Source organism: Helianthus annuus, chromosome 11 (genome assembly GCF_002127325.2).
Source record: "Helianthus annuus cultivar XRQ/B chromosome 11, HanXRQr2.0-SUNRISE, whole genome shotgun sequence".
Taxonomy (NCBI): Eukaryota; Viridiplantae; Streptophyta; class Magnoliopsida; order Asterales; family Asteraceae; genus Helianthus; species Helianthus annuus.
In genome coordinates, this window is record NC_035443.2 from 54,085,409 (window position 1) to 54,112,685 (window position 27,277).

Here is a 27,277-nt window from a genome sequence, read left to right on the forward strand (position 1 = left end):
CGGGTACTGTGGAGGCTCAGGAGCTGGCTGAACTGGTGGTACGTGGACCTCCTCGACCCGGTCCTCCTGCGCCGGATCATCCTGAGCCTGAGGCTGAGCCTGAGCCTGAGCCTGACCCTCAGGCTGATCCTCAGGCTCATCGATGCCCAGAGCCTGTCGCTGAGCCCGCCGAGCGGCCTGCTGAACATCAGGAAGGGCTAAGATCCCAGGCCTCACCTCAATAACAACCGGGATGACCTCCGGCAACACCACTGGCTGAAAAATCAGCCCGTCAGCACCCCTGAACCGCAGACCGACATCAAAGGTACGGGTGATCTGCATAGCGGCTACTGACGCGCGACCCAACCTGGATGACGGGACCGGATCGGACAGCAGCGGATCAAGCTCGGGCACGATCCCTAGCGATCGTGCAATGGCGGTGATAAACGAGCCACTGTGAAGATACCCGCGGAGCTGCCGGTGGTATGCAGTAGCAAAGTACTCTGCCAGGCTGGCTGCTAGATCGCAGGGCTGGCGGCGTAGTAGGCAGTAAAGAAAGAAAAGGTCACTAAGGTTGACCTTCTCCTTGCTGGAACCCCGCGGCACGATAGTCGACGCAATCACCTGGTGCAGGTATCGGTACAAGGGATCTATAATGGTGGTGGCCTTTTGCCAGGATTTCCCAAAGGGAACCCTGGAAATGGCCCTCCAGAAACTAATAAGCGTCTGCCTGTCCATCATCGTAACAGCCTGCGTATATAAATCAGTATCAAGCTCAGGCTCAGTGTACAAACCTGTGTGGACAGCAAACTCCCGCACACTCATCTCAAACTGCTGACCGGCCAGACGGAATGTAACCTCGTGTACCGAAAATAAAGGGTCCTCCACGTAATCCGCCGGATGCGGCGCATATGTAAACGTAGAGCAAAACTCGACCGTAAGCTCAGGGTACGAGTCCTCCATCGCTAACTCAAATAGGCGCGACCAAGGAGTATCTAGCCCAACTATCTCACGCGCCCGCTCGATCTCCCCCACGGTAGATAGCAGCTCCCAGTCTATGCCTACATGCTCCCCAATCGGTATGGTGCGCAACCTAGCGCATCTCCCCCTCGCCCGTGACCCCACCGGAAACCGAAGATACGGACATGCCGGCTCCTCCTCGTCCCCCACCAAACCCTCATCCATATGCTCAATCTCCTCATCGGATAAATCCATCCCTGCACGTTGATCAATTAAACAAATATTAATAAAATAATAATAATTAAACAAATATTAATAAAATAATAATAATTAAACAAATAATAATAATTAAACAAATAATAATAATTAAACAAATAATAATAATTAAACAAATAATAATTAAACAAATAATAATAACTAAACAAATAATAATAATTAAACAAATAATTATTAAACAAATAATAATTAACTAATAATAATTAAACAAATAATAATAATTAAACAAATATTAATAAACAAATATTAATAAACTAATAATAAATAAACAAATAATAATAATTAAACAAATAAATATTAAACAAATAATAATAATTAAACAAATAATTATTAAACAAATAATAATAATTAAACAAATAATTATTAAACAAATAATAATAATTAAACAAATATTAATAAACTAATAATAAATAAACAAATTAAAAAAAAATCAACATGAACCAAAGCGCCCCGCTATGGCCTCGGCGCGGCGCTTTGGTTCTTCATTCTGAAGAACAGAACCCACAGGGACAGCGGATCAAGCTCAAATCAACAACATACAACCAATAATTTTGAATGAAAAGATAAACGAAAGATTAAGGGGTTTAGATCTAACCTTTATGCGTTGAAAAGCTCAAAAAATCGTCGAAAATCGCTCGAGTGTGTGTGAATCGCACCTAGTGTGTGTGTTTGGTTGTTTGGGTGAAGTGGGGGGAAGATGCCCCGCTTCAGTGTATAACGAGGGTCCAAAGCGCCCCGCTATGGCCATAGCGCGGCGCTTTGGGACCAAAACGCCGCGTTATGAGCATAGCGGGGCGTTTTGGGGTTTTTTTAAATTTTTTAAAATTGTATTTAATTAACAAACGGATCAATAAATAGTCTAAATTTGCCGTTTTTTCCTTTATACATCATTTTTTAATATATATGGACTATACGGCAAGTTCCGGATCAAATCGGTTACGTGTGATGTCTTATTCCGTTATCTCGTATCATTTAGGTTTGAAATCACAAGTACTCCTGTGAGAAGTGTTATGTGTATCAGCCGCCTACCGTACATGAACATGACGTATTTTTTCATTAATTGCAGTATTATGATGTATATTGTCATTTCGGGTCGTACAAGTGCGTATTGAATCCGATTGGGTCGTGTCGGTGACATTCGGTTTTTAACGTGATGTAACGCGTATATTGAACAAACACAAACGTGGTTATTATTAGACACATTTAAGATACACAAACACAAACGTGATTATTATTAAACACATTTAAGATACATCGTGAACATATGGGGTTGCATTAAGGTCAGGGGCACGATACGTAAGCATTTCGTACGTGTTGATCTGATCCATGTATAATGTATGCCAGGCTGCTGCGCGCTCTGTTCTGTTCGCTGTCCAGAGTAGGTTTGGGGGAGGCATTGGATAACAACCTCCAAGCTCTACATGTATGAAATGCCCCTTGTCGACGAACACAACCGCAACTACCAGGTGAGGTTCCTCAGCTTCGTTTGGGCCGCCCAACATAGGGAAAATTGTATCGCTCCCACGAATGTCGAAGGTGTGAACAATCACACCGTATCGTTGGGCAATAAGAAACCCCGTCTCAGGCATCGACATGTAATTTTCGATACCTGCTCGTCCCACCCCCTTGAAATCGATCCGTTTAACCAGCGCATCATAATGTCCTACATTTTCCGGATCGAAAACCTGCCTCCAAAGCGATTCGTTCATACGTAACTCCTTTAGAAGCTGTTCCCGGATCTTCAAATATGAATTTTGTTTCACTCCTAACCCAACAGCCACCGATCTAAATCCACAATGACCATCTGGTTTCACGTCCTTTATTTTAACGATGTATGGATGGATCACTTTGGGAATCTGAGATGCGTAGTTGCGATCGCTATATCCGTCTTAGGACCGAGCTTGATATTCGGGAAATCAGGGTGTAGGTTGAGCGGTTTGGTATTCTTTCCTCTGCAAGAATCTTCGGCTGATATGTACGAGCTGTGACGGGGAAGATCGTCTGAGGCATCGACCCAAGTTTCTTCTGACGGAATGTAAGAGCTTTGTCTAGCAGCTTCAACCCTTCTTTCTTCCTGCGTTTTCAGTGTTGGTCGACCACGAGTTTTCTTCAGAACAGCAGGAGGTTTTTTGTTATTGTTCCCTGGATTGAGGATTTGCTGAAACTTTTCAAAGAAGCTCCTTTTCACTTGAGGGGGTGTTGGATCGATCTGTTTTTTCAATTTTTCAAATTCCGCGTCTACATCAATATCCTCTATTTTATTCCTTGCAGGCTTGAAGTCAAGCTTCTTCCAAAACACGTCTATGTGTGTGATCCGGATTTGCTGACCTGTGGATGAAAACAAATTAGGTGGCAAAATCATAACGAGAAAGTTCAAAAATAATAATTACCTTTATTTTCCACCTTTTCCAAACGACAGACACATGGCAAACCACAGCTGGTAAAAAGTTGGCAACCACAGCTTGCACCGTAGGCTCTCAACCCGTCTTCCTTACGTTTTAGTTCGATACTCAAAAGCTCAATCGCATATATTGAAACCTTTCTGAGAATATATGCAAGCATGGGCTGATTCTTGTGGTGCGTCATCACTTTTCGGAGGCTTGTTTCAAAGGTACTTCTAATCTCGGTGTATTGTTTAGCAACAACATGATCAACATACAGTACAAGTTTATCCAGTGTGTTGTGATGACTTGGAAAGTGACTTTTTAATGTTGCATGCATGCTCTCAACCCTGTTGGTCGTAGTCTGGTGAAAGTTGATAGTTCGGTTAATCCAGCAAGATACAAACTTTTCACGGTACGGATCCAACCAGGATTTCTTCATATAATCATAAACCTCTAAAATTAAAAAACGTAAATAGTCAGTTTTTGTTATTATATAAAATTTGAACATAATTATGTAAGAAATACTCACGTTCACGGACAGCTTCTTTCAGCTGTGCTTCAAAGTTTTCCAAGTTATACATGTATATTTCCTCGGTCGTAGACTCGCACAATGTCCAAAATGTACGTACGAATTCTTTCCACTCCTTGTCAGAGAATTTCTTCTTGCTGTTCTTATTAATATTTTGTTGAATATGGAACCGACAAAGATACTTATGCGCTTTTGGAAAAACTTGTTCACACGCGTTCATTAGCGCAAAATCCCTGTCTGTTAAAATCACGCGCGGTTCCATACATCCTGCCAGCATAGACTTGATCCTCTGCAACACCCATAGGTAGTTCTCTGACTTCTCGGCGGAAATTACAGCACATGCAGCCGTAAACGATTTGTTTGTCGACGTCATGCCTACGACCTGAACAAATGGCAGGTTGTACATGTTCGTTTTGTATGTGGCGTCAATCATTAGCACATGCGGGAAGGCACACCACATAGTGAATGATTTTTCGTGAACAAAGAAGACGTCTTCAACTTCGTTCGATATCTCATTCGTGCGCATGTAATAAGTGTAATTTTTTTCGATAAGAATGTTTTCAAGTTTTTGCATCGGAGACTTACCGACATTTTTTTCGGCGTTGATCTTCTGAACAGCGTTGTGTATATCTTTCGGAATAAGCTTTCTAGCCGGATTGTTTTTTGTCAGCGTTCGCCAAATACTTTGGTTGCGAATATCTTGCTTTGCCAACTCCTTAACCAGTTTTTTGTCCTCCGAAGAAAGCCTTCTCGCATACGCGTGACCCTCGAAGTTTTCAATAGGAGTGTGGTTATGCTTCGCCTTCGTCACCTCGATCCTCCAAACACTTCCGGATGATTCCGAAAACCCGATCATCTCGAACGGGCAGCCTATTTTCTTGCTACCCGTTTTCCTCTGTGTAGCTACACTCTTATGCTCCCCACCAAAAGTACATTGAAACCAAATCTTGTAATTCTCTCCTCTTTTATTCGACCTCTTTGTCACAATGAGGTAACCATTGTCTTTTGCCGTGTCTTGTACCCAACGCACCAACTCTTTACGTGACGAAAAGGTCTGCGTTGTATCAAACGAAAATGTAACCGGGTAACAACCTTCCTCGTCAACAGACACATCCTCCGGCTCACCATCGTCACCGAGATTCGAATAGACTTGATGTTCAAAGCTCTGTTCACAACCGTAACTCTGGTTTGGATAACACTCCTGCTGTACAAAGCTTTGCTCGCCACCGTAACCGAAATTCGAATAACCTTGTTGACAACCGTAACTGTCGTTTGGATAACACTCCTGCTGTACAAAGCTATACTCGCCACCGTAACCGAAATTCGAATAACCTTGTTGTGCGTAAGGGTCCTCCACAGGGGTATTCAAATCCAGCTGCACCGTGTTATCACGATAACGAATGCCAGATACAACCTCTGTCTCCCTCAAGTTGGACGACACCGGTTTCTCAAACGAGTCAGAAATAGCGGTCCCCTCGTAAGAATCAGGAACAACCGACTCGTCAGAATAATCACCGAAAAGATAGTTACTGAACCACGACATCGTTTTTTCAAAAAAATTAACTAATAGAGCAAAGAAGATCGACAGAAAACAATTCGAGTGATAAATCTGTTGTCTGGCCAGTGATTTAAAGCCAGAATTTGGGATCGAAGCGCCGCGCTATGGCCAAAGCGCGGCGCTTAGGGTTCACGGGGCAACTGAAACCTAGGAAGCTTTATGTCTGTCAGTCTGTCACTCAGTCAGTCATTCGAAACCTCGTATCACCTTTTGTCGCCCTAAGCGCCGCGCTATGGCCAAAGCGGAGCGCTTAGGGGTGTGAAAATTATTTTGGCTGTGTGTGATTAGCATGATCCTAAACAAAAGGCCTTCAGAGAGGATGTGTGTTACAACCGTCCATATGAACCAATCAGAGATGACCACAGTATACAAACGCTATTCATTCCACTCCTCTTATTAATAGATAGAGATGTATTCCAAAACTCTAATCACAAGCCACTGCCTCAACCTGAATAATCAAAATCAAAATTAATAAATAATAGCAAGAAATAACGTTTTTTCATATATTTTTTTGGTTAAAGCATCCAACAACCTTGTAAAGTATTGTTAGCTTCCAATTTGAGGAGTCAATGTGTGTACTGACATTATAATTTGCTATATCAGAAGGTGACCAAAATTCTCTAGAGCTAATGCAGTAATGAGTAAACTCATGACAATGAGTAAGCAAATAAAGTAGGGGCTTTAATTACTTCAACCAAGTGCTCACATAAAGAACCAAAATTGGCTACCATGACAAAGCTTGCTCATCATTACAGTAATGTAGCATCCAAAATCCTAGGAGATGAGTCCTTGTAGCTTTAGCCCTTTCTGTTTGCTGTTTTCAAAAGTGACGAAAACAAAAGAAACCTATTATCCCCCCATTTTAGTTTAAACACGATCAAAACCGATGAACTAAAGATTGAAAGGTACAAACTTTCATATAGTATAGCGTGGGATATACCTTTCGATTGGGAAGCTTGTGAAAGGGCCATCAAAGGGTATCAATTGGGAAGCTTGTGAAAGGGCCATCAAATGGTATCTTACAAAACACCTCCCAATGTGGTCACACGTTCTTTTCGTGCCTAAGGATTCTTCTTCATCATCCTAACCGAAAAACCAACTACAGTCACAGACATTGAACAACAAAATTAGCACTGAAAAAAAAAACAGTTATAAATTTAAACTTTCAACATACCTGACATCTATCAATGGATTTCAGAAGATATTATTGAAGGATTTTGGGCAGGGCATAATTAGGGCAAATCGATTTAGGGCAGAAACTATTTATGACAGAAAATTACCTTCAACACTTCCATCAAGTAATTAACACAATGGATTTCAGAAGATAAGAAAATATTATTGAAGGATTCAATTAGAAGAAACTAATCAGATTTCAGAAGTTTGTTTGAGGGAATCAATCAAGTGAGCAATAAACAGGATTATAGACGCATTACCTTCAAGACTTCAAATCAATATTAACCCACAAATCAAACGATTGAAGGTACGACCTTTTTGATTCAAGGGTTTACATTATATAAGGCTGTTCAACAACTGCATTGAACCCACGATCCATTTTTTGTAGTTTGTAGGTAACGTGATTTGTGGAAAACATGGCAGGAAAAGGCGGAGGCTAAAAAACTGCCGTGAACTGCTGTGTTAGCAGTTAAAAAATGAGTTTAAATGGTCAGGATTTTATTTCACCAAGATCCAATGGTGGAGAAAGATTTGAAAAAACAGTTAGATTTAATGGGAACCATATATATATATATAATTTTTGTCATTCAATCTGATCTTCGACTCGGATTGAAATGCTTAACATAGAACGTGTTATTGTCAACGTAGAAAGTATCACTTGGACACAGACGTTTGTTACACTAGAGTAATAAGTTGGGTCTTGGGTGTGACAAATGAAAGTTATATCTACATGCCTACATTTATGAGTATTTTTCTATGGGGGATAGTGCACGGTCCTCCTAACCGCCGGAGTGATCTCACTTCGGGAGCCGCTACCCGACCAAGCTAGCTCCGCGATGACTTCCCCATGCCAAATTCTTACCCTGGGCGACATATGTCACTCCCAAGACTCGAACCCGATACCTCTGGGAAGAGGTGGGTGTCGGGGGCCAACTGGGCTACCCCAGTTGGTTATATTTTTCTATGGCCTATTATGGTAATTCTATACAAAGTGTATTTCCCAGTAAATTATAAAACCATTCATTCAAATTGTGACACTTAATTGTTAAACATGAAATCTCAATGGGATATGTTTATTAATGGTGGTCGCACCTTATGTTTGTGAGAGAGGGTGATAAGTTTAGGCTACACCATCCTCCAAAGTCCCTATGATCCGCTACCTAGACGCCACATCATAGTCCTCTTGAAGATGGTCTATTCCACAAAAACAATGGAAATGGGAGGATGATCCTACCCCACTAGTTTATTGTTATTTTTTTTAAATCTTTCACTTTTTTTAACATTTAACAAATAAAATAGTAAAATACTTTCATTAATATTAAAAAACAATACATAAACTTAAAAAAAACATAAACTTAAAAAAAATCCTAATAACTTAAAAGGTGTGAAAAATGGTGTAGAAAGGGTGAATGTATATAAATTTTGGTTGAATTTTGGTAAAAAAAATGGAAATATAGCCGTTTTTTTCTAAATTCGAAATTATTTTTTTTTTTATTTTCAAACGGTCACATGGGAGAAGGCAAAACTTTTGTCTTTTTGTGCTTCGTCTCCAACGTTTCAGGGGACGTTCCTCATACCGGTTATCCTTAGTAACACCCAATCTCAATCAATTTACTCAAAGAACCCGATCTTGTACCAACATGAGCTAATCAAATTCTTTGCTTGAAGTTCCGAACTTCCAATGAGTCTCAGATTTCTTTTAGATTGGTATAATATATTTTAGATTTATAATCTGGATAACGCATTATTTAGAAAATAATAATTTCAATGATTTTATGTTGATTGGTTTTTTTTTACAAATTATTAGTAACACTAGGTTAAAACCCCGTATATTACACGAGTTGAATAATTTAACTTACATATTTCATAAGTTTATAAATAAAGGGAAAAAAAACTTTGGTCTGGATCAAGATGGGTTTGGTTTTTGTCCAATGCTTCTAGCATTCTACAGATAGTTTGTCAATCAAATAAAATTAAGAGTAAATTGCTAAAATACTCCCTTAAGTTTAGGTCTGTTTGTCAGTTTCAACCAAAATGATTTTTTTTCTACCAAATAGTCCTTCACCTTTGCCATTTTTTGTCATTTTCATCCAAACCACTAACTTACTTTACTTTTTATGTTAAATTAAATGATATTTGGATGAAACTGGCAAATATAAAACCTTAGGGACGATTTTTGCAATTTACTCAAACTTTTTTTAATTTCTTTTATTTAATTAATTTTGTCACATATATATAAAACAAAATATACATGCAATTTTTATAAAAAAAATTAATAGTTTTGTCACATAGTTATTATAAATTTTCATCAAAACCATTAACTCAATTTATTTTTTCTGTTAAGGTAAATGATGTTTTAAATTTTATAAATTAAGACATAAATTAATATCCAGTTTTTTTATATAGATCAGTTTTGCAAAGAGAAAACGATATATAAAATAAATATCAATGGTGCGCAGCACATAACAATCGATTACAACTTGTAGTATTTAACCAAGTGTAGAGATAGAAAAAATTGTAAAACGTAACATTTTTTTAAATGTATTAAGCACCTAAGAAATATGTTGGCAGAAATAAATATTTTTTTAATTAAGAATATGTGGGCAACTAACTAATATTTATTCCCAGTGATTTGAGTAATGAAACTTTTGGTTAATGACATTATACTTACTATTTGGTGGGTAATTTTAAGGTTTGGAAACGATACGTTGATAGGGGGCAGGCAGTGGCTTCTGTTTTTTGTTATTAGCGATTTAAAAGAGTAGAAGATGAATTACAAATTTGGTACATATGATAAGATTTGTTTATTTGCCGTTTTTCTATAAGGTCACTAGCATTTTAGTTCTATAAAATTTAGAGGTTGAAGTAGATTTTATTTTTATAAAACTGATGCATATAAAAAAACTAGAAATTAATTTTTTGTCTTACTTTATAAACTTTAAAAGATCCTTCACCTTAATAGAAAAAAATAACTGAGTTAGTGGTTGAATGAAAATTTATAAAAATCATGTGATAAAACTATTAATTTTTTTTATAAGAACTTCATGTATATTATGTTTTTTATGTATATGTGACAAAATTAATTAAATAAAAGAAATAAAAAGAATTTAAGTAAATTGCCAAAATCGTCCCTGAGGTTTTATATTTGACAGTTTCATCCAAACATCCTTCAACTTAACAGAAAAAATAAACTAAGTTAATGGTTTGGATGAAAATATCAAAGGTGAAGGGTTATTTGGCAAAAAAAAAAAAAGAAGTCAATATAAATGAAACTAGCAAGTAGACCTAAACCTAAACCTAAACCTGAGGGACAATTGTGTCAATTTACTCTTTATACAATTATTACTTAAAATAAACATATCTTTTATCTTCGAGCTTGATCTTCAATCCCCAAATTTATTTTCTAGGGGTGTTTACAAGACTTCAATAATCATGGAATAATAAGTTAATAACCATTGATAATGCACATAGTGCTGTAAACGAACCGAACGAACACGAATAATGCTATGTTCGTGTTCGTTCGTTAAGGAAATTAACATGTTCATGAACGCATACCGAACATAAGTTTATGTTCGTGTTCGTTTGTTAAGGTAATTCAGTTGTTCACGAACAGTTCGTGAACACTGGTCTCGAACACAAACGAACGCAAGCAATAAAAAACAATCGCAAACAAACATTTAACTTGAAAATAAAAAATAAAAACATTGTTACTAAACATTGGATATAAGTAATTAAATACAACCAACAAATGATAAATCAAAACACAAGAATTCTACTATACCACCAAATGATGAATCAAGTTTAACTAGCTTAGACATAATTATGCCCAAAAATATCTTAGAATGTCTAAACTTTAGCTAACTTGGAAAAAAGAGTAAACTGCCATTTTGGTCCCTGTGGTTTGGGCAATTTTGCCATTTTAGTCCAAATCTCAAATTTTTAAATCTGGGTCCCTGTGGTTTGCATTTTGTTGCCATTTTAGTCCAAAACTCAAAATCTCTCATTTTTTACTGTTTTAAGACCCCTTTTTGTCTTTATCTGCAGGGGTAGTTTGGTCCATTTAATTTTCATTAAACCAATTCATTTATTAAAAAACCCCAATATAAATACCCCTTATCGCAGGCAATTACAGTAAAAAATGCAAACCCAAACCCCCAAAAATACATGTTTGTTGCACCCATTAACCTCTGTGTAAACCCTTTATTAGCTGCTACTCATCAAGCTAACGGCAGTAGCAGCGTTAGGGCAAGACCCAACACCCAGATGGAGATCAGTGGGTTAGACAGTAACGGCCGCCAATTCAAGAACCCAGATGAAATGTGGCAAGAAGAAGTTGGTGATTCACAAAAAAACATGATTGGTACAGCAACGATGTTGGCTACTGGCAAGTAAGTTTGTATCTTTTTTTTTTTCATTTTGTTAAAGAAAGTTGAAAGCTTTTGCGTGAAAAAAGGGACTAGAATTGAAAAAGGGTGAATCTTGAATTTGTGGTTTTAAGGGTGTGGAAGCATCGGTGGAAGGTGTGCTGGGTGGATATGGGCAGGTGAATGAGCCTGATATTATACAAGTGAGGCTTTTTTGAATACCCTTTTGGCTCGTTTCTTTCCTGATGCTGGTAGAAATCAACATCTTTGTTAAATTATTTTGGGCTGACTATTAGTCATTCACTTCTTATAATTCATTCAGTGTTATTTTGGGCTTATAATTCATTCAGTGTTATTTTGGGCTGACTATCATTCAGTGTTGTTGTTGGGCTCATATAAGTTGGGCCGGTATAAAGTGGTTGTTTGGTTACTGTTGGAGATATTTTTGGTTGCAACTGATTGTGTGCCAAAAGTGTATTTCATGAGTTTATTAGGGGCTTGTTGGAAACTTTCAAGGGGCTCTGGTTAAGTCGGTTCATAAGCTGAGGGCTAAAGTGGAACTTTGATATTTTCTTCATATAAAAGGAAGGTTGTTGGTGTTTTAGGGTTTCCAGATCATTCTGTTCACTCTCTCACGTTTCACTTTCCTGTTCGTTCATTTCTCTGGATTTATGTTGAAGATCTGGAGCTTGTTGAAGATCTGCTGTTGATCTTGTTTTAGTTGTTTGTTGTATAGTTAGATCCTGTGGATCTTCATCTGTTTTTGGTTGTATCGTTTCATATGATCAACTGATTTATCATCAGTTGATCTATTGTTCTTGTATTGTTCTTCGATCTTATATTTTGTAAGATCAAGGGTGGTTGGGTGTTTTTCTGGGTTGGTAAATAATAAAAGTTTTATGTCACCGTTTTATCACTATTTCTGGTGTTATTGTGGTTGATTGTTTTGCATAAAACTGTTCATACCATTTTTACATGGTATCAGAGCTTCATCGCTCCTGATCTGTTATTTCCGCTGTTCGATTCTGATTTTTTGTTGTTGTGTGTTTAGGTTATTCCCTGGTGTTCTAGGGTTTGGATCGGCTTGATCTTGGGCATATTAGTTCAGATCTGTTTACTGAAACCCTATCTTAGGGTTTCTTGGGTTGTGTGAGGGTTCGTTTGCTTCTGGTGTTCATACTGCGTTGGTCTCTAAAACTCTTGAAGGTTTTAGGGCAAACTAACCTGTGTGACACTTTGGTCTTCTGGACATCAGGTTTAGTAGTTCTTGAAAACTACGAATCTGATATATATTCAAGGATTTGCACCCTCTGTAAGCTCGTTCTATCCTATTTTTTTTCTGTTGTTGGATAGTTGAAGTCGGGGTAGTGAGGACCGGCACATATTTGTATTGTTTGGTTTGTTTTTTTGGTTGATTATTGTTAGCTGTTGGTTTTTTATTAGGGTTCGGCTCCTGAGTAAAGGCTTGTCCAGGCACCTTGAGTGATGAACCTGGAATCTGGTCCCTGACTCAGCTTCGCCTGTGTCTTTGGTTGTTTGGTTCTTTGTGTGTGTTTTTTGTTGATAACCTGTTGTTGTCTGTTTGTGTATTTGGTGTCTATTGTTGCTTGTCATTATGCCTGCTGAAACTGCTCCTAGTACTTCTCAGACGTTGATTAGTAAATTGGATATAGGAGATCCGTTGTACTTACATCCTAGTGATTCCAGTAGTTTAACTATTGTTAGTATTAAACTCAAAGGAACTGAGAATTATGCTGTGTGGTCTAGTGCCATGAAATTGGCTTTAGAAGCTAAAAACAAGTATGGGTTTATAGATGGCAAGGTTGAAAAGTCTAAAGATGATGAAATTTTGGCAGCCCAATGGGATAGATGCAATTCTGTAGTGCTTACTTGGTTATTAAATTCTATTTCAGAAGAATTGTTTCTTGGTCAAGTTTTTTCTAAACTAGCTTCTGAAGTTTGGACTGATTTAAAAGAATCCTTTGATAAGATTGATGGTTCAGTTGTCTATGATTTGTATAAAAAAATAAACTGTATTTCACAAAATGGTAGTACAGTTGCAGAATATTATAACAGGTTGACAACAATGTGGAAGCAGTTTGATGCAATGCTTCAACTGCCTTCATGTTCTTGTCAAGCTGCTAAGGATTACAATGATTTTTCAGCTCTTATAAAGTTAATGCAGTTTCTCATGGGGCTTGATGATGTGTATCAGCCTGTGAGAACTAATATTTTGACAAGAGAATCTTTTCCCTCAGTAAAAGTGGCCTTCTCTATTGTATCTAGAGAAGAGTCACACAGGCTTTCTAGTAATGGATCTAAAAGTCAGAATGTGTCATTTGTCTCTAAGGCTAGCCAAAGTTTTGAGAATAAGAAAAGATCAACTAGAGGACCTAACAATCTTAAATGTTCTCACTGCAATATGTTAGGTCATACCATAGACAGATGTTTTGAGATTATTGGTTATCCATCAGGGTTTAGAAGAAGAAATAACAATAATACTAATAATAACTCTTCTAATAGAGTTAATTCCACTAGTGTTAATAATAATAATAATAAGTCTAATTCTTCTGTTGGTAAATCTGCTGCTTCTTCTGTGTCTGGATTGCCGTTTACTTCTGAGCAGATTACCAAGCTGTTAAATCTTGTTGGTGAAAGTTCTCAGTCAGAGTCACGGAATCCTAATGTAGGAGGAGAGTGCTTTAATGTGTCTAATTTTGTGAGTTGTTCTAGTTCCAATGTGTTTAATAATAGTCATGATTGGATTGTTGACTCAGGGGCGAGTCAACATATGGTTAAGTCTGATAAATATTTGATAAATGCTGTGGATGTCTCTGAGTTTAATATTACTGTTAGTCATCCAAATGGTACAAAGGTTAAAGTGTTAAAGATTGGTAATCTTGAGCTAACTAAAAATGTTGTGTTACAAGATGTTTTCTATGTTCCAGATTATTGTGTAAATCTGTTGTCTGTACATAAGTTAGCTAAGGATAATTGTGTGTCTGTTGTGTTTAATGAGGATAGTTGTTTGCTTCAGGATTCCAAGTCAAAGAAAATCCTGATGAGTGGTAGGCAAGATAGTGGGCTGTATGTTGTAGGAATTAATGGTAATTCTACTTATGCTTGCTTTAATAGTGCTGTGAAATCTGTTACTTGGCATACTAGATTGGGACACCCCTCTGATCAGGTCTTGGCTGTGTTGAAACAGTGCCTTAACTTAAATTCAAATGGTCATAGCCCTTGTGATATTTGTCACAGGGCCAAACAAGTTAGAGTCCCATTTCCTTTAAGTGAACATAAAACCAAGAGTGTAGGTGATTTTGTTCATCTGGACTTGTGGGGTCCATACAAGGTCACAAGTTATGAAGGTTTTAGGTATTTTTTGACAATTGTTGATGACTTTTCAAGGTCTGTTTGGTGTTATTTTATGGCAAGTAAAGCTGAAGTGTTTGAAAACTTAAAAGGGTTTTATGAATTGATTCTAACACAGTTTAAGAAAAAGATTAAAGTGTTTCGAAGTGATAATGGGACAGAATTTGTAAACAACAATATGAACATGTTTTGTAAAACTAATGGAATTTTACATCAAACAACGTGTTCCTATACACCACAGCAAAATAGTGTGGTGGAAAGGAAACATAGGCACCTTTTAAACACAGCTAGGGCTTTGATGTTCCAAAGTGGTGTTCCCTTGAGGTTTTGGTCGGATTGTATTCTAACTGCTGTATACTTGATTAACAGGTTACCCTCCTCTGTGTTGAATAGTAAGAGTCCTTTTGAGGTTATGTTTGGTTTTAAACCCTCCTTGTCTCATTTAAGGAACTTTGGATGTTTGTGTTTCACTACTGTTTTAAATGAACCTGATAAGTTTGCATTTCATGCTGATAAATGTGTTTTTCTTGGTTATTCTAACATAAAAAAAGGGTATAAAGTTTGGAGTTTAGACGTAAAAAAAATTATTTTTCAAGAGATGTAAAATTCTATGAAAATGTGTACCCTTTTAAACTTAAAGGAATAGATAATCAAGAAAGAGGCTTTGAATTAAATCTAAATCATTTAAATTTTTTTGATATAATAACATCTGAAGTTCCTAACACGCCCAATGATGAAGAGGGTACAAGTGGTGCACATGATCCAGCTAGTGATGATCAGCAACCACTGCAGCCCTCTACATCAGCCCCTGTATCCGGGTTTGAGTCTAGTCAACCAGTGGAACAGGCTGGCAGTAGTAGGTTAGGTAACAGTGGTAGGGCAGAGGACACTTCTGGGTCAAATGATGACACCAACCAATCTGAGGGCACTCAGTCTGTTAGACGTTCTTCTAGAAATGTTTCTATGCCAAAAAGGTTTGATGAATATGTTGTTGAAGGGAGGGTTAAGTATGGCATAGAAAAATGTGTTAATTACGCTAATTTGTCTGTTGAAAACATGTGCTTTGTGTCGAATTTAAATAAAACAGTTGAGCCAACTTGTTTTAGTGAGGCTGTTAAGGATCCTAGGTGGGTAGAGGCTATGAATAAAGACAAATGACACATTCATAGAAAAATGTGTTAATTACGCTAATTTGTCTGTTGAAAACATGTGCTTTGTGTCGAATTTAAATAAAACAGTTGAGCCAACTTGTTTTAGTGAGGCTGTTAAGGATCCTAGGTGGGTAGAGGCTATGAATAAAGAGATGAAAGCATTATACAAAAATGGTACTTGGGTTCTTGTTAATTTGCCTAAAGACAGAAAAGCTATAGGTTGTAAATGGATTTATAAGGTAAAATATAAATCTAATGGTGAAATCGAAAGGTTTAAGGCCAGATTAGTGGCTAAAGGTTTTAGCCAACGTGAAGGTCTAGACTTTGGGGAAACGTTTTCTCCTGTTGTAAAAATGGTAACCATTAGATGTGTGTTAAGCTTAGCTGTTAAAAATAATTGGCAAATTTATCAGTTAGATGTAAACAATGCATTTTTGTATGGGTCCATTTCGGAAGATGTCTATATGAAACTTCCACCTGGTTACTTTCCTGAAAATGAAACTCGTGTGTGTAAGTTGGTTAAGTCTTTATACGGGCTTAAACAAGCCCCAAGGAAGTGGAATGAGAAGTTGAATGATGTGTTGATTAAAATGGGTTTTGTTCAGAGTTTATGTGATCATTCTATGTATGTTATGTCTGCTGGTTCTGTATTTGTTGTTTTACTGGTCTATGTTGATGATATCATTGTTACTGGTAATTCAGAAGCTGATATTGTTAGAGTTAAATCTGTTTTAAGTGAAAATTTTCAGATAAAAGACTTGGGTGTCTTGAAGTATTTTCTGGGAATTGAAGTATTATATGTTGATAGTGGCATTTGTTTGAATCAGCGTAAATATTGTTTAGAGTTGCTTAGTGAGTTTGGGTATTTGGGTGTTAAACCAGTTAGTACGCCTATAGAGCAAAGTCATGTTATTAGTAATAAACTGAGTCAAAATCAAACTGCTGTGAAAGATGTTACTAATTTCCAGAAACTGATAGGCAAACTAATATATTTGTCTATTACTAGACCGGATATAAGTTATGCCGTTCAGTTTCTAAGCCAATTTATGCATTCGCCTAAAGAATGCCATTTGCAAATTGCATTACGGTTGCTTAAGTATTTGAAACAATCTCCTGGGAAAGGGATTTTGTTTAAAAGAGAAAATGATTTTGTGTTGAAAGGTTTTGTTGATTCTGATTGGGCGAAATGTTTAACATCTAGAAAATCTGTAACTGGATTTAGTATATTTCTTGGTAGTTCTGTTGTGTCTTGGAAGTCTAAAAAACAGAGTGTTGTTGCTAGGTCTACCGCTGAAGCGGAATATAGGGCTATGTGCTCTGCTTGTTGTGAAGTTATGTGGATCTTAAACTTGTTAAAAGAGCTATGTGTTGAAAGTGCATTACCAGTGAAATTGTTCTGTGACAGTCAGTCTGCCATATCCATTGCGTTTAATCCGGTCTTTCATGAACGGACTAAACACTTTGAGCTGGATTTGCATTTTTTAAGAGAGAAAATTTCAGCTGGTATTGTTATTCCAGAAAAGGTAAGTTCTGATGAACAGTTAGCTGATCTGTTCACCAAAGGATTGAATGGGTTACAACATGACACTTTGTGTCATAAGTTGGGTATGTTAGATGCTTTCACTGTATGAATTATGGGGGGATGTTAAATTATTTTGGGCTGACTATTAGTCATTCACTTCTTATAATTCATTCAGTGTTATTTTGGGCTTATAATTCATTCAGTGTTATTTTGGGCTGACTATCATTCAGTGTTGTTGTTGGGCTCATATAAGTTGGGCCGGTATAAAGTGGTTGTTTGGTTACTGTTGGAGATATTTTTGGTTGCAACTGATTGTGTGCCAAAAGTGTATTTCATGAGTTTATTAGGGGCTTGTTGGAAACTTTCAAGGGGCTCTGGTTAAGTCGGTTCATAAGCTGAGGGCTAAAGTGGAACTTTGATATTTTCTTCATATAAAAGGAAGGTTGTTGGTGTTTTAGGGTTTCCAGATCATTCTGTTCACTCTCTCACGTTTCACTTTCCTGTTCGTTCATTTCTCTGGATTTGTGTTGAAGATCTGGAGCTTGTTGAAGATCTGCTGTTGATCTTGTTTTAGTTGTTTGTTGTATAGTTAGATCCTGTGGATCTTCATCTGTTTTTGGTTGTATCGTTTCATATGATCAACTGATTTATCATCAGTTGATCTATTGTTCTTGTATTGTTCTTCGATCTTATATTTTGTAAGATCAAGGGTGGTTGGGTGTTTTTCTGGGTTGGTAAATAATAAAAGTTTTATGTCACCGTTTTATCACTATTTCTGGTGTTATTGTGGTTGATTGTTTTGCATAAAACTGTTCATACCATTTTTACAATCTTGTAGCTCTTGGTTAGTTCTCTTACCCTTGTTTTTTTTATTCAGTTGTGGTTGTGATTGATTGAGATGAAGAAATGGGTGTGATTTTAGAATATTTGTTAGAAAAAATGGAACTGATAGTGTGATTCTAGAACAAAGAAAATGGTCCTTGAGCTTGCTTCGTTGACTTGACTTGATTCAGGTAGGGTTTTTTTTGTTTGATCTCTGGTATTTATATTTGGGGTTTTTAATAAATGAATTGGTTTAATGAAAATTAAATGGACCAAACTACCCCTGCAGATAAAGACAAAAAAAGGGTCTTAAAATAGTAAAAAATGAGAGATTTTGAGTTTTGGACTAAAATGGCAACAAAATGCAAACCACAGGGACCCAGATTTAAAAAGTTTGAGATTTGGACTAAAATGGCAAAATTGCCCAAACCACAGGGACCAAAATGACAGTTTACTCTAGAAAAAAATAGGGTTTCAAGTTTTCAATATGTTTACATAAAATGTTTATTATTTTTTTTAATATAATCAAACGAACACGAATGAACATGAACGAACGTAACCGAACATATTACTGAACGATCACAAACGCAGTCGAACGAACGAGACATGTGTTCGTGTTCGTTCGTTTAGATAACCGAACGAAATTTTTTGTTCGCGTTCATTCGTTAAGCTAATCGAATGAACATAAACAAACTTCCCGCCGAACGGTTCACGAACCGTTCGCTGAATGTTCAGTTCGTTTACAGCCCTTATGGACAAACATGTTGATATATCAACACAACCAATGAATCGATACTTGAATCTCTATGGCCATAGGTGGGAAATGCTAGAGAGAAACAAAGCCAGGAACTTTAGGTTTAAAATATCAAACTTACATTTTAGATTTTTAGGACAACAGTAAAATTGTCGTCGCGAATTGAGATACGATGACATTAAAATAGTAGCTTCCTTCTCACATCTAACGAAACAATGAAAATTACTCTATAACATTTACGAATACGAATGTACAGTAGCACCAGGTGAAAATTTTCCCCCTTTTACTTTTTCTTTTTCCCACGTCTTATTTTTCCCTGACAACCACGTTGCATACCTACTTTGTGGAAGTTAGGTATAGTTATAACACCTTGCTTCTCCTTCATCCTTCCTTTACATCAGAGGTATAATTATAAAACCTTGCTTCTCCTTCATCTTTCCTTTACTTCAGACTTTTGCTACACTTTGCTCACACCACCGAAGGTTGCGTGAACGACTGCCGCTTACAGGTTGGTCTAAATCCCTTTGATTTTCAATATATGTTTTCCCTTTGATTATATTTTAGGCAATTTTCTCTTGGATTTGTTCCTTCCTCCCTTTGATTTTAAGGCGATTTTCCTTCACTTTACTTGGTCTTAATCTTATACAGTGTAACTGTGGTTTCACAGGAGTGTTTGGGGTTATGTCTAAAGGAATCAGCTGTTAATCTCTTCAGGTAAATGTACCTACCTTTATTTCAATCAGTACATGTTTTGTTTCTTCATTTTCCCATATGATTTATACCAATAAATATGCCTTCCAAAGGTTTTTTTTCCCAAATTATTGTAATACCAGTATGTAAGACAAATCATACCTAATTTTGATATAATAGCATTTTGCTTTAGTTAGTAAAGTTAAATTTTAGTTTGTTGGAAAGAGTTTTTTTCCCATGGAAAACAAACTACCTGTTGTTAACAAGAGAAGAGGTCGTGCCGAAATGATTTCCGATGTTTGTTGTGGATCTCTCTTGCCTTTCACAGATAACATAGAACAATTACACTCCTTATCTAATCAGCGCTTATCTGTTATTGCTAAAAGGTCACGTGCTACGCCTTCTAATAACTACGCATCTACTTCTTCGATTACACCAACAGAATTGTTAGCTACTACTTCTATGTATTTAGATATCGGTGACTGTAAATATTCCTGTGAATATTGTAACGCGCGCTTCTGGTATGACGAGCGTCTTAACTCTTGCCCCGTTAATCAAAGGCCTCAATACAACCAGTGTTGTAAGGGCGGTAGTATTACGTTAAAACATCCAACGGAACCTCCTGGTGCTATAAAGTGTCTCTTTCAAACTCATGAATTCCTTGATAACATTCGCGCCTACAATTCCATGTTCGCAATGACATCTTTCGGGGAAAAAATAACGACTCTATAAATTTAGGTACTGGCCCGTATGTTTTTAAGGTTAGCGGTCAAGTGTGTCATCGACTAGGTGCATTTTGTCCGCCTCCTGACACCCCTACCCGTTTTCTGCAAATGTATATTTTTGACACTGAACACGAGCTTTCAAACAGGCTTCGTTTTTTTGGCGAGCATGGGATGTCCTGTTTAAATTCAGAAATTGTTACCACACTGCTACGCACACTTGACGAAAACAATAAATTAGTAAAACTTTTCCGTACTGCTAGAGATATTTGCCTATCAGCAGATGTTCCTACCTTCACGATCCATTTATATAACACTGCAAATGAGGTCGGTTATGACGTGCCAACCGTTGATGCTGTCGGTGCCATTGTGTTTGCGGATCAGCCTAAGTCGTCTACCTTCGATATAGTTATTCGTGCGAAGGCTGCTGCTCCTGAACGAGTGAGTAAATTACATCCTCTATACATGGCGTTGCAATATCCTCTACTATTTGTATATGGTGAGCAAGAGTGGACTCCTAAGCTTTGCTTCACCGGTCAACGACATCTTACTATGGATATGTATTACAGATATCTGCTCCATGATCGTCTTAATTTATACACCCTTTTACTTAGAGGTGGCCGTTTGTTTCAGCAATTTTTAGTTGATGCATACATATGTATTGAACAAAACAGATTAGACTATATATTATCACATCAAGACCTTTTCCGAACTGAGTTTTTGCAAGGAATTCATGACGCATTGTTACGTGGTGACACGAGCGGTCATGATATTGGAAAAAGAACTATTCTGCCTTCTACCGGTGGCCCACGCTATATGTATAAACATTATCAAGATGCTTTAGCCATTTGCCGCGTTCATGGAAACCCCCAATTTTTTATAACGTTCACTTGCAACGTTAAATGGCCTGAAATTCAAAGGTTTCTAACTGACACACCATGTACTAAAGCCCAAGATCGACCTGACATCATTGCTAGAGTTTTCCAGATTAAGGTTGATGCTTTTATTAAATACCTCAGATCGGGTGTTCCTTTCGGTGAGGTGGCTGCAGGTACTTTCGTTTATGTTCTTTCCAACGCCCTAAACGTAGCTTCGCTTCTGTAATGACTTTTCTTCCCGTTCCGTGTCATCTTCTTTCAGATTTGTATACGGTAGAATTTCAAAAAAGAGGACTTCCCCATTGTCATACTCTTCTATGGGTGAAGCCGTCTTACAAAATCAAAGCTCCGGCCGACGTCGACACCTATATTTCAGCTCAAATTCCTGATCCAGCATTAGAACCTACTCTTCATAAGATTGTTATTGACCTCATGCTACATGGACCATGTGGCTTACCAAAACCAAATGCCTCTTGCATGGTTAACGGTTGTTGCTCAAAACGCTTTCCCAAAAACTATGAATTGTCTACCCGATTTGACAAAGAGGGTTACGTACATTACAAACGGGAAATGAATGGCTTCCCAATCTTAAAAAATGGTATCACTATGGATGATGCATCTGTTGTTCCGTACAATAAAGATCTTTTACTTCGCTTTATGGCGCAAATCAACGTTGAATATTGCGGTTGGAGTATGCTCATCAAGTATTTGTTTAAATATATATCTAAAGGTGTCAATCGTATTCGCTTCACAATTACAAAAGCGCTTTCTTCTTCTTCCGAAACCGAACGCCCATCATCTTCTTCTATTGATGAGGTAAAAAACTTTGTCGACGGTCGTTTTATATGTCCGCACGAGGCCGTTTGGAGAATATTTGAATTCCCAATTCATAGTAGAAATCCATTTGTCTTAGTACTTGCTGTTCATTTAGAGAACATGCAAAATGTCAGTTTCAAGGATTCCCAACAGTTAGAAAGCGTGCTGCACAATCCTGCTGCTAGGCAAACAACTTTAACGGAATGGTTACACAATAACCAGGTAGATGAGAGAGGTCGACATCTTCAATACGTTGACTACGTCTCTGAATATAGATGGGATCTCTCTGGAAAATGCTGGATTCGTAGGTCTTCAAACAAAACACCTGCAATAGGGAGACTTGCTTATGTTCACCCTTCAAGTGGCGACACTTTCTACTTACGTATGTTATTAGGACACCAAAAAGGCTGCCAAACGTTTGCCGATATACATACCATTGGTGGCATATTATTTGCAACATATCATGCAGCGTGTGACAAATTAGGCTTGCTTGAAAATGATGACGAATGGACATACGCGTTCACCGAAGCATCTACTTGGGCCACTTCCAAAGAGTTGAGATCCTTATTTACGCACATGTTATTCTTTTGCGGAATATCAAATCCGTTAGCTATGTGGAAACAACATTGGCATGCAATGAGTGACGACGTCTCACTTACTTTTGAACGTACACCGGGTTCTTCTGCTGCTAACATCAGCGCAGAAGATCTGGAACAATACGTCTTATTCGAAATTGAAATTCTTCTTAACTCTAATGCCAGCTCATCATCGCTTCGTACCTACGGACTACCAATGCCACGTTCTGACTTACTTTCTGTTATAACAAACCGCCTTCTAATGGAAGAGAAGAATTATGACTTATAAAAATTGGCCTCCGACCATGAGCTTCTAAAAAATGCACTCAACGCTGAACAGTTAGGCATCTACAATTTAGTTATTACATCGTTTGAAGAAAAAAAACAGCTTCTTCTTTTTGTTTACGGACACGGAGGTACCGGTAAAACATACCTATGGACCACCCTTATTTGTGCTTTAAGAGCATCGAGAAAAATAGTTTTAGCGGTTGCCGCCTCCGGGATTGCTTCGCTGCTATTACCATCCGGTAGAACTGCACATTCAAGATTCAAGATTCCTTTGAATTTAACAGATGACTCAATTTGCTTTGTAAAAAAAAAAAAATACTCACCTTGCTTGGCTACTAACTGAAACCTTTCTTATAATTTGGGACGAGGCTCCCATGAATGATCGTAGATGCTTCGAGTTGCTTGATAAGACTCTTAAAGATATACTTGACAATCAGTCAAAGCCCTTTGGTGGAAAATCAGTATTGTTAGGCGGAGATTTTAGACAAACGCTTCCTATCAAACCTAAGGCTTTAAGGTTTGAGATTATTAATTCATCTCTTCCTAAGTCAAACCTGTGGGTACATTTCAAACTCCTAAGATTGACAGAAAATATGTGCCTGCATCGTCCTAACTTAACTAACCAAGAACGAGATGATATCGCATGGTTTTATTCTTGGCTTCTTGATTTAGGTGATGGTAAACTTGGCATACCTGTTACGGATGGTGAAACAAATGTGAAAAATATTGAAATCGCATCACAATTTTTGCTACCCTCTACTGAAAAGTCTCTACCAGCTCTTATTAGCTTTATTTATGATGATGACACACTTAAAAATCCAACAATTGTAAACCTCTCTGACAGAGCCATCATTTGCCCCAAAAATAAAACTGCCGACGAGATCAACAACTTTGTTCTTACAATGTCTGAGGGCGCTACTATAACCTACCTGAGTTCCGATTCAATCATTCCTCATCCAAACGATAAGAGTGACCTAGAGCTTCTTTATCCGCTTGAGTACCTAAACTCATTGACCTTTACCGGCTTACCACCTCATTCTTTAATTCTAAAGGTCAACGTCCCAGTTATATTGCTAAGAAACATTAATCAAATGGCAGGTCTTTGTAACGGAACAAGACTATTAGTAACCCGATTATTGCCAAAGGTTATAGAGGCACGAATTATAACTGGAACTGCTACTGCCATCGTGTTTACATACCTCGCATAACATTTGTTCATAATGAAAATAAGTTACCTTTTGTTTTTAAAAGAAAGCAATTCCCAGTAAAAAAAATCTGCTATGCCATGACTATAAATAAAAGTCAAGGTCAATCGTTACATAAACTCGGCGTTTATTTACCTAACCCAGTGTTCAGCCACGGTCAACTATATGTCGCTTTCTCACGTGTAACTTCCCCTCGCACTTTAAAAGTCCTCATAATACCACAGGAAGAGGATCCTCCTACACAAACAAAAAATATCGTTTTTTCTATATAAACTCGAAGTTTTGTCCTTTATGTTTGAAAATCAAGCACGTTTTACCCTTTGGGGCAAAATGTGCTTGATTTTTACAAATGTGCTTATATATACATTAGGCATGCCTTACGAATTTCTACTCAATGCAAATGCACTTCGCATTTACCGTATTTGACAACAGGAAGACAGACATGGCGTCTATAAGTATTTCCACCATTACACATGGGGATTCAGCAGAGCCCATGAGGTTAGAGTAGTAAGAAAATGGATATCACATGCTTTCAACAACGAGTGCTGCTACCTGTTCGTGGACTTGGCTGTAAGTTTTTTCTTTTTAAAAAATGACATGCTTCTTCTTTTATCAGACTACATTTGCACATGCATACATAACTTTATCGTTCACTAACAAAATAGGGTGACGCGATACAAGTTGTTGTTGATGAAAACGCCAAAAAGCATCTTGAATCTAAATCAGTTTCCATTCTTGCTATCGTGTGAGTCACTACTTATCAGGAGAAGCAAGAGATAAATACAACGTTGTCAAACATGATGTCATTCTTAGGCTTGGCAAAGGAACCACTTTCGAATCCATACCGGATTTTGGTTTCCCTTTTCACTATTTCAACTTCCTACCATACACAAATCTCAAAGAACGCATCGATAATCATACCATACTAACAGGTATGTCTCCTTTTCCTAATAGTCAAAGAAATATACATCATAACAAATTAAAGGTCCTTAATGTTTTCTACTAACATTTTCCACCACCTGTTTACTGTAATATATGCGTTTCAGACTTCATCGGTAGATTTGTTAGATTTACATTTGATAGACCTACAGCTTCTAACAGAAGGCTACTAAAGTTTGAAGTTGAAGATATCAGGTACATATGTTTTCCGCTTATAATTATCTACTTACTTAAATTCATATGTCAAACAATATTTTACTTTGATTTCTCTCCACAGTGAAAAGTTCATTGAGGTTTCCCTATGGCAAGGAGATAGCTGATACTATAGATAAAGTCAGTTTCACGCGCGCGCCATTTCCGGCTATTTTAGCACTCACGTCAATGAAAGTCGGAATATATTATGATCTCCAACTGACATCTACCTCTGCTACACATGTTTACCTGAACCCTGATGTAAACATATGCAAAACCATCGCTTTAACGTACCTATCGCTTTTCCTAACAATTTATATATTACATGTTTACACATTCAGAAAGTAGATTGAAATTCTATGTCTTTACAGGTTCAAAGCCAGGTATAACGATGCATCCACCAACCAAAGGAATAATATCACCCTAGCACAACTTTTGGAATTGAATCCTGCCTAACAAAGTGTACACTGCACTTACATTCGCTTTTTTTTCCACAAAAATATTTTCCTCCAGTTTCAGCTATTTTTTTTTTTACTTTTTCCTTGTACCAAATACTTCCATTTAACCCACTACCCTATAAAAAAATTCCTTAAAACACAACATACCTCTCTTATTAAAAAATATCTTCCAAAAAAAGGTTCACAATCTTATTTTTGACTTTTTTGTGTAGAACAAAACATTTAGCTGCCTAGGATCAATTACAGAGTTCATTCAAGGGAAGTCTTGGTACTACAAAGGTTGCAAGAAGTGCAACAAAAAGCTTGATGCAAAAGGCAGTGCCCTCGCATGCATAAATCACCTAGAAGAGAAAGATCCCAAATTTGTGTAAGCGTAAAAAAACTTACAACTATTGCATTTAGCACACAATATTTCCTCTAATTTAACAACAACAGGTACTGTGTTAGTGCAATCTTGGCCGACAATACAAAAACAGCAATGGTTACTCTTTTCAATGATGCTATTCTCTCGCTGATAGATACACCATGTGTTGAAATGGTTACTCAGCACGGTTATGACAACCCACAACAAATACCAAAACCACTGGAGATCATTAGAGGTAAAGAGAAGATTTTCCTCTTGCAGTTCAATAACCGCTTCCGGCAAGGTACAACAAGCTTTGTGGTCAACCAGGTTTTTGACCCACCTACATCAGAAACTCCCACCATAGCACAAGGTATTTATAACACATGTTGCTTAACAGTATCATTTAATCTTTAGTATACACAGGTAGAATAGATTATTTGTCAATAATTGACCCGTTTGTTAAAAAAAAACCCTTTCCGCCTTTACATACACTGATGCAAATTTTCTCTTCGGAGAAGCAGGCGAAGCAATCTCAACACCAACAACGACGCCTGAAATCCAACCCACAACTCCCGCAATACAATCAACAAGAAAACGTGGACTACTGAACCCAACAGGTATGATGTTGCTCACACTAAGTTTATGATGATGTTGCTCCCACTAAGTTTATGATCAATTTTCCTTTAAAACCGAATACAATATTTATCTACAGATGAACATCAACAGAAAACACCAAAATCTCTCGCCCCATAAAAGGAAACAATGATCTCATTTTGGATGTGGCGACATTATAAAGTACAACCTTTTGTAAACGCAGCAACTGTTTTGTAAATAGTTGTGGTAGACACAAGGCAACTTCTTTTGCGTATCCACTGTAAAATAGCAATCTTAGGTGGTTGTCTTAGACAACGTCACTTTTTTTGGGTATCCAATGTAAATAACCTGATAATCCTTGTAATATTTTCACTATATACCTTTACAACTGCTTTCAACAACTAATAGTGTCATATTACGTGAAACAACAATTGATACCTTGACAGAGCAACTTGATAGCGACCGCTTTCCCGCAGCGTAGCGCGGGTTTTTTTCCTATGAACTATTTTTGAAATAATAAAAAAACACCTTAGATGTATGTTTTGTAAAACCGAGAGGCTGACTTTTACAGTTAAACAATAATATTGGCAATGCTTCTTAGACCTTAGGGTGTAAATTGCATGTTCGGTTTAGTTATTCTTTTTTATTTTTCATTATTTTGTCCCAAGTAACTTTAACTTGTAATATTTAATGTTTAATTTAATACAAGTACTAGGTTAGAACCCCGTGT

General features: G+C 37.3%; 3 protein-coding genes and 1 long non-coding RNA gene across 8 annotated transcripts; 2 read left to right on the top strand and 2 right to left on the bottom strand.

Moving 5' to 3' along the window:
* Positions 1-2,424: 2,424 nt before the first annotated feature.
* LOC118483738 lies at positions 2,425-3,969 on the bottom strand. Its single transcript, XM_035979272.1, has 2 exons — positions 3,606-3,969; positions 2,425-3,543 (listed from the first exon to the last, which is right to left on the bottom strand). The coding sequence occupies exons 1-2, from the start codon at positions 3,934-3,936 to the stop codon at positions 3,059-3,061; spliced, it is 816 nt and encodes a 271-aa protein (XP_035835165.1). The 5' UTR covers positions 3,937-3,969; the 3' UTR covers positions 2,425-3,058.
* Positions 3,970-5,976: 2,007 nt separating this feature from the next.
* On the bottom strand, positions 5,977-7,371 carry LOC110890310. 3 transcript variants are annotated; one of them, XR_002564407.2, is made up of 4 exons: positions 6,861-7,371; positions 6,627-6,785; positions 6,219-6,500; positions 5,977-6,134 (listed from the first exon to the last, which is right to left on the bottom strand). It is a non-coding gene; the product is annotated as an uncharacterized LOC110890310 (long non-coding RNA). The 3 variants fall into 3 exon arrangements; XR_002564406.2 differs by having other exon boundaries at positions 7,120-7,369; XR_004871296.1 differs by having other exon boundaries at positions 6,627-7,369.
* A 6,624-nt stretch (positions 7,372-13,995) lies between these two features.
* Positions 13,996-15,051, top strand: LOC110888279. The gene is made up of 2 exons (XM_035979273.1): positions 13,996-14,330; positions 14,965-15,051. The coding sequence occupies exons 1-2, from the start codon at positions 14,015-14,017 to the stop codon at positions 14,982-14,984; spliced, it is 336 nt and encodes a 111-aa protein (XP_035835166.1). The 5' UTR covers positions 13,996-14,014; the 3' UTR covers positions 14,985-15,051.
* Positions 15,052-19,203: 4,152 nt separating this feature from the next.
* Positions 19,204-26,974, top strand: LOC110892032. 3 transcript variants are annotated; one of them, XR_002565779.2, is made up of 11 exons: positions 19,204-19,352; positions 19,512-19,558; positions 24,451-24,588; positions 24,684-24,950; positions 25,065-25,152; positions 25,235-25,439; positions 25,521-25,611; positions 25,820-25,974; positions 26,043-26,323; positions 26,475-26,570; positions 26,666-26,972. XR_002565779.2 is itself a non-coding variant. In XM_022139417.2 (11 exons), exons 6-11 carry the CDS (start codon positions 25,419-25,421, stop codon positions 26,704-26,706), a joined length of 606 nt encoding a protein of 201 aa, XP_021995109.1. In that variant the 5' UTR covers positions 19,206-19,352; positions 19,512-19,558; positions 24,451-24,588; positions 24,684-24,950; positions 25,065-25,152; positions 25,235-25,418; the 3' UTR covers positions 26,707-26,965. The 3 variants fall into 3 exon arrangements, 2 of the variants coding, with proteins under 2 accessions (XP_021995109.1, XP_021995108.1); XM_022139417.2 differs by having other exon boundaries at positions 19,206-19,352; positions 25,521-25,532; positions 26,666-26,965; XM_022139416.2 differs by having other exon boundaries at positions 19,235-19,352; positions 19,493-19,558; positions 25,521-25,532; positions 26,472-26,570; positions 26,666-26,974.
* Positions 26,975-27,277: the final 303 nt, after the last annotated feature.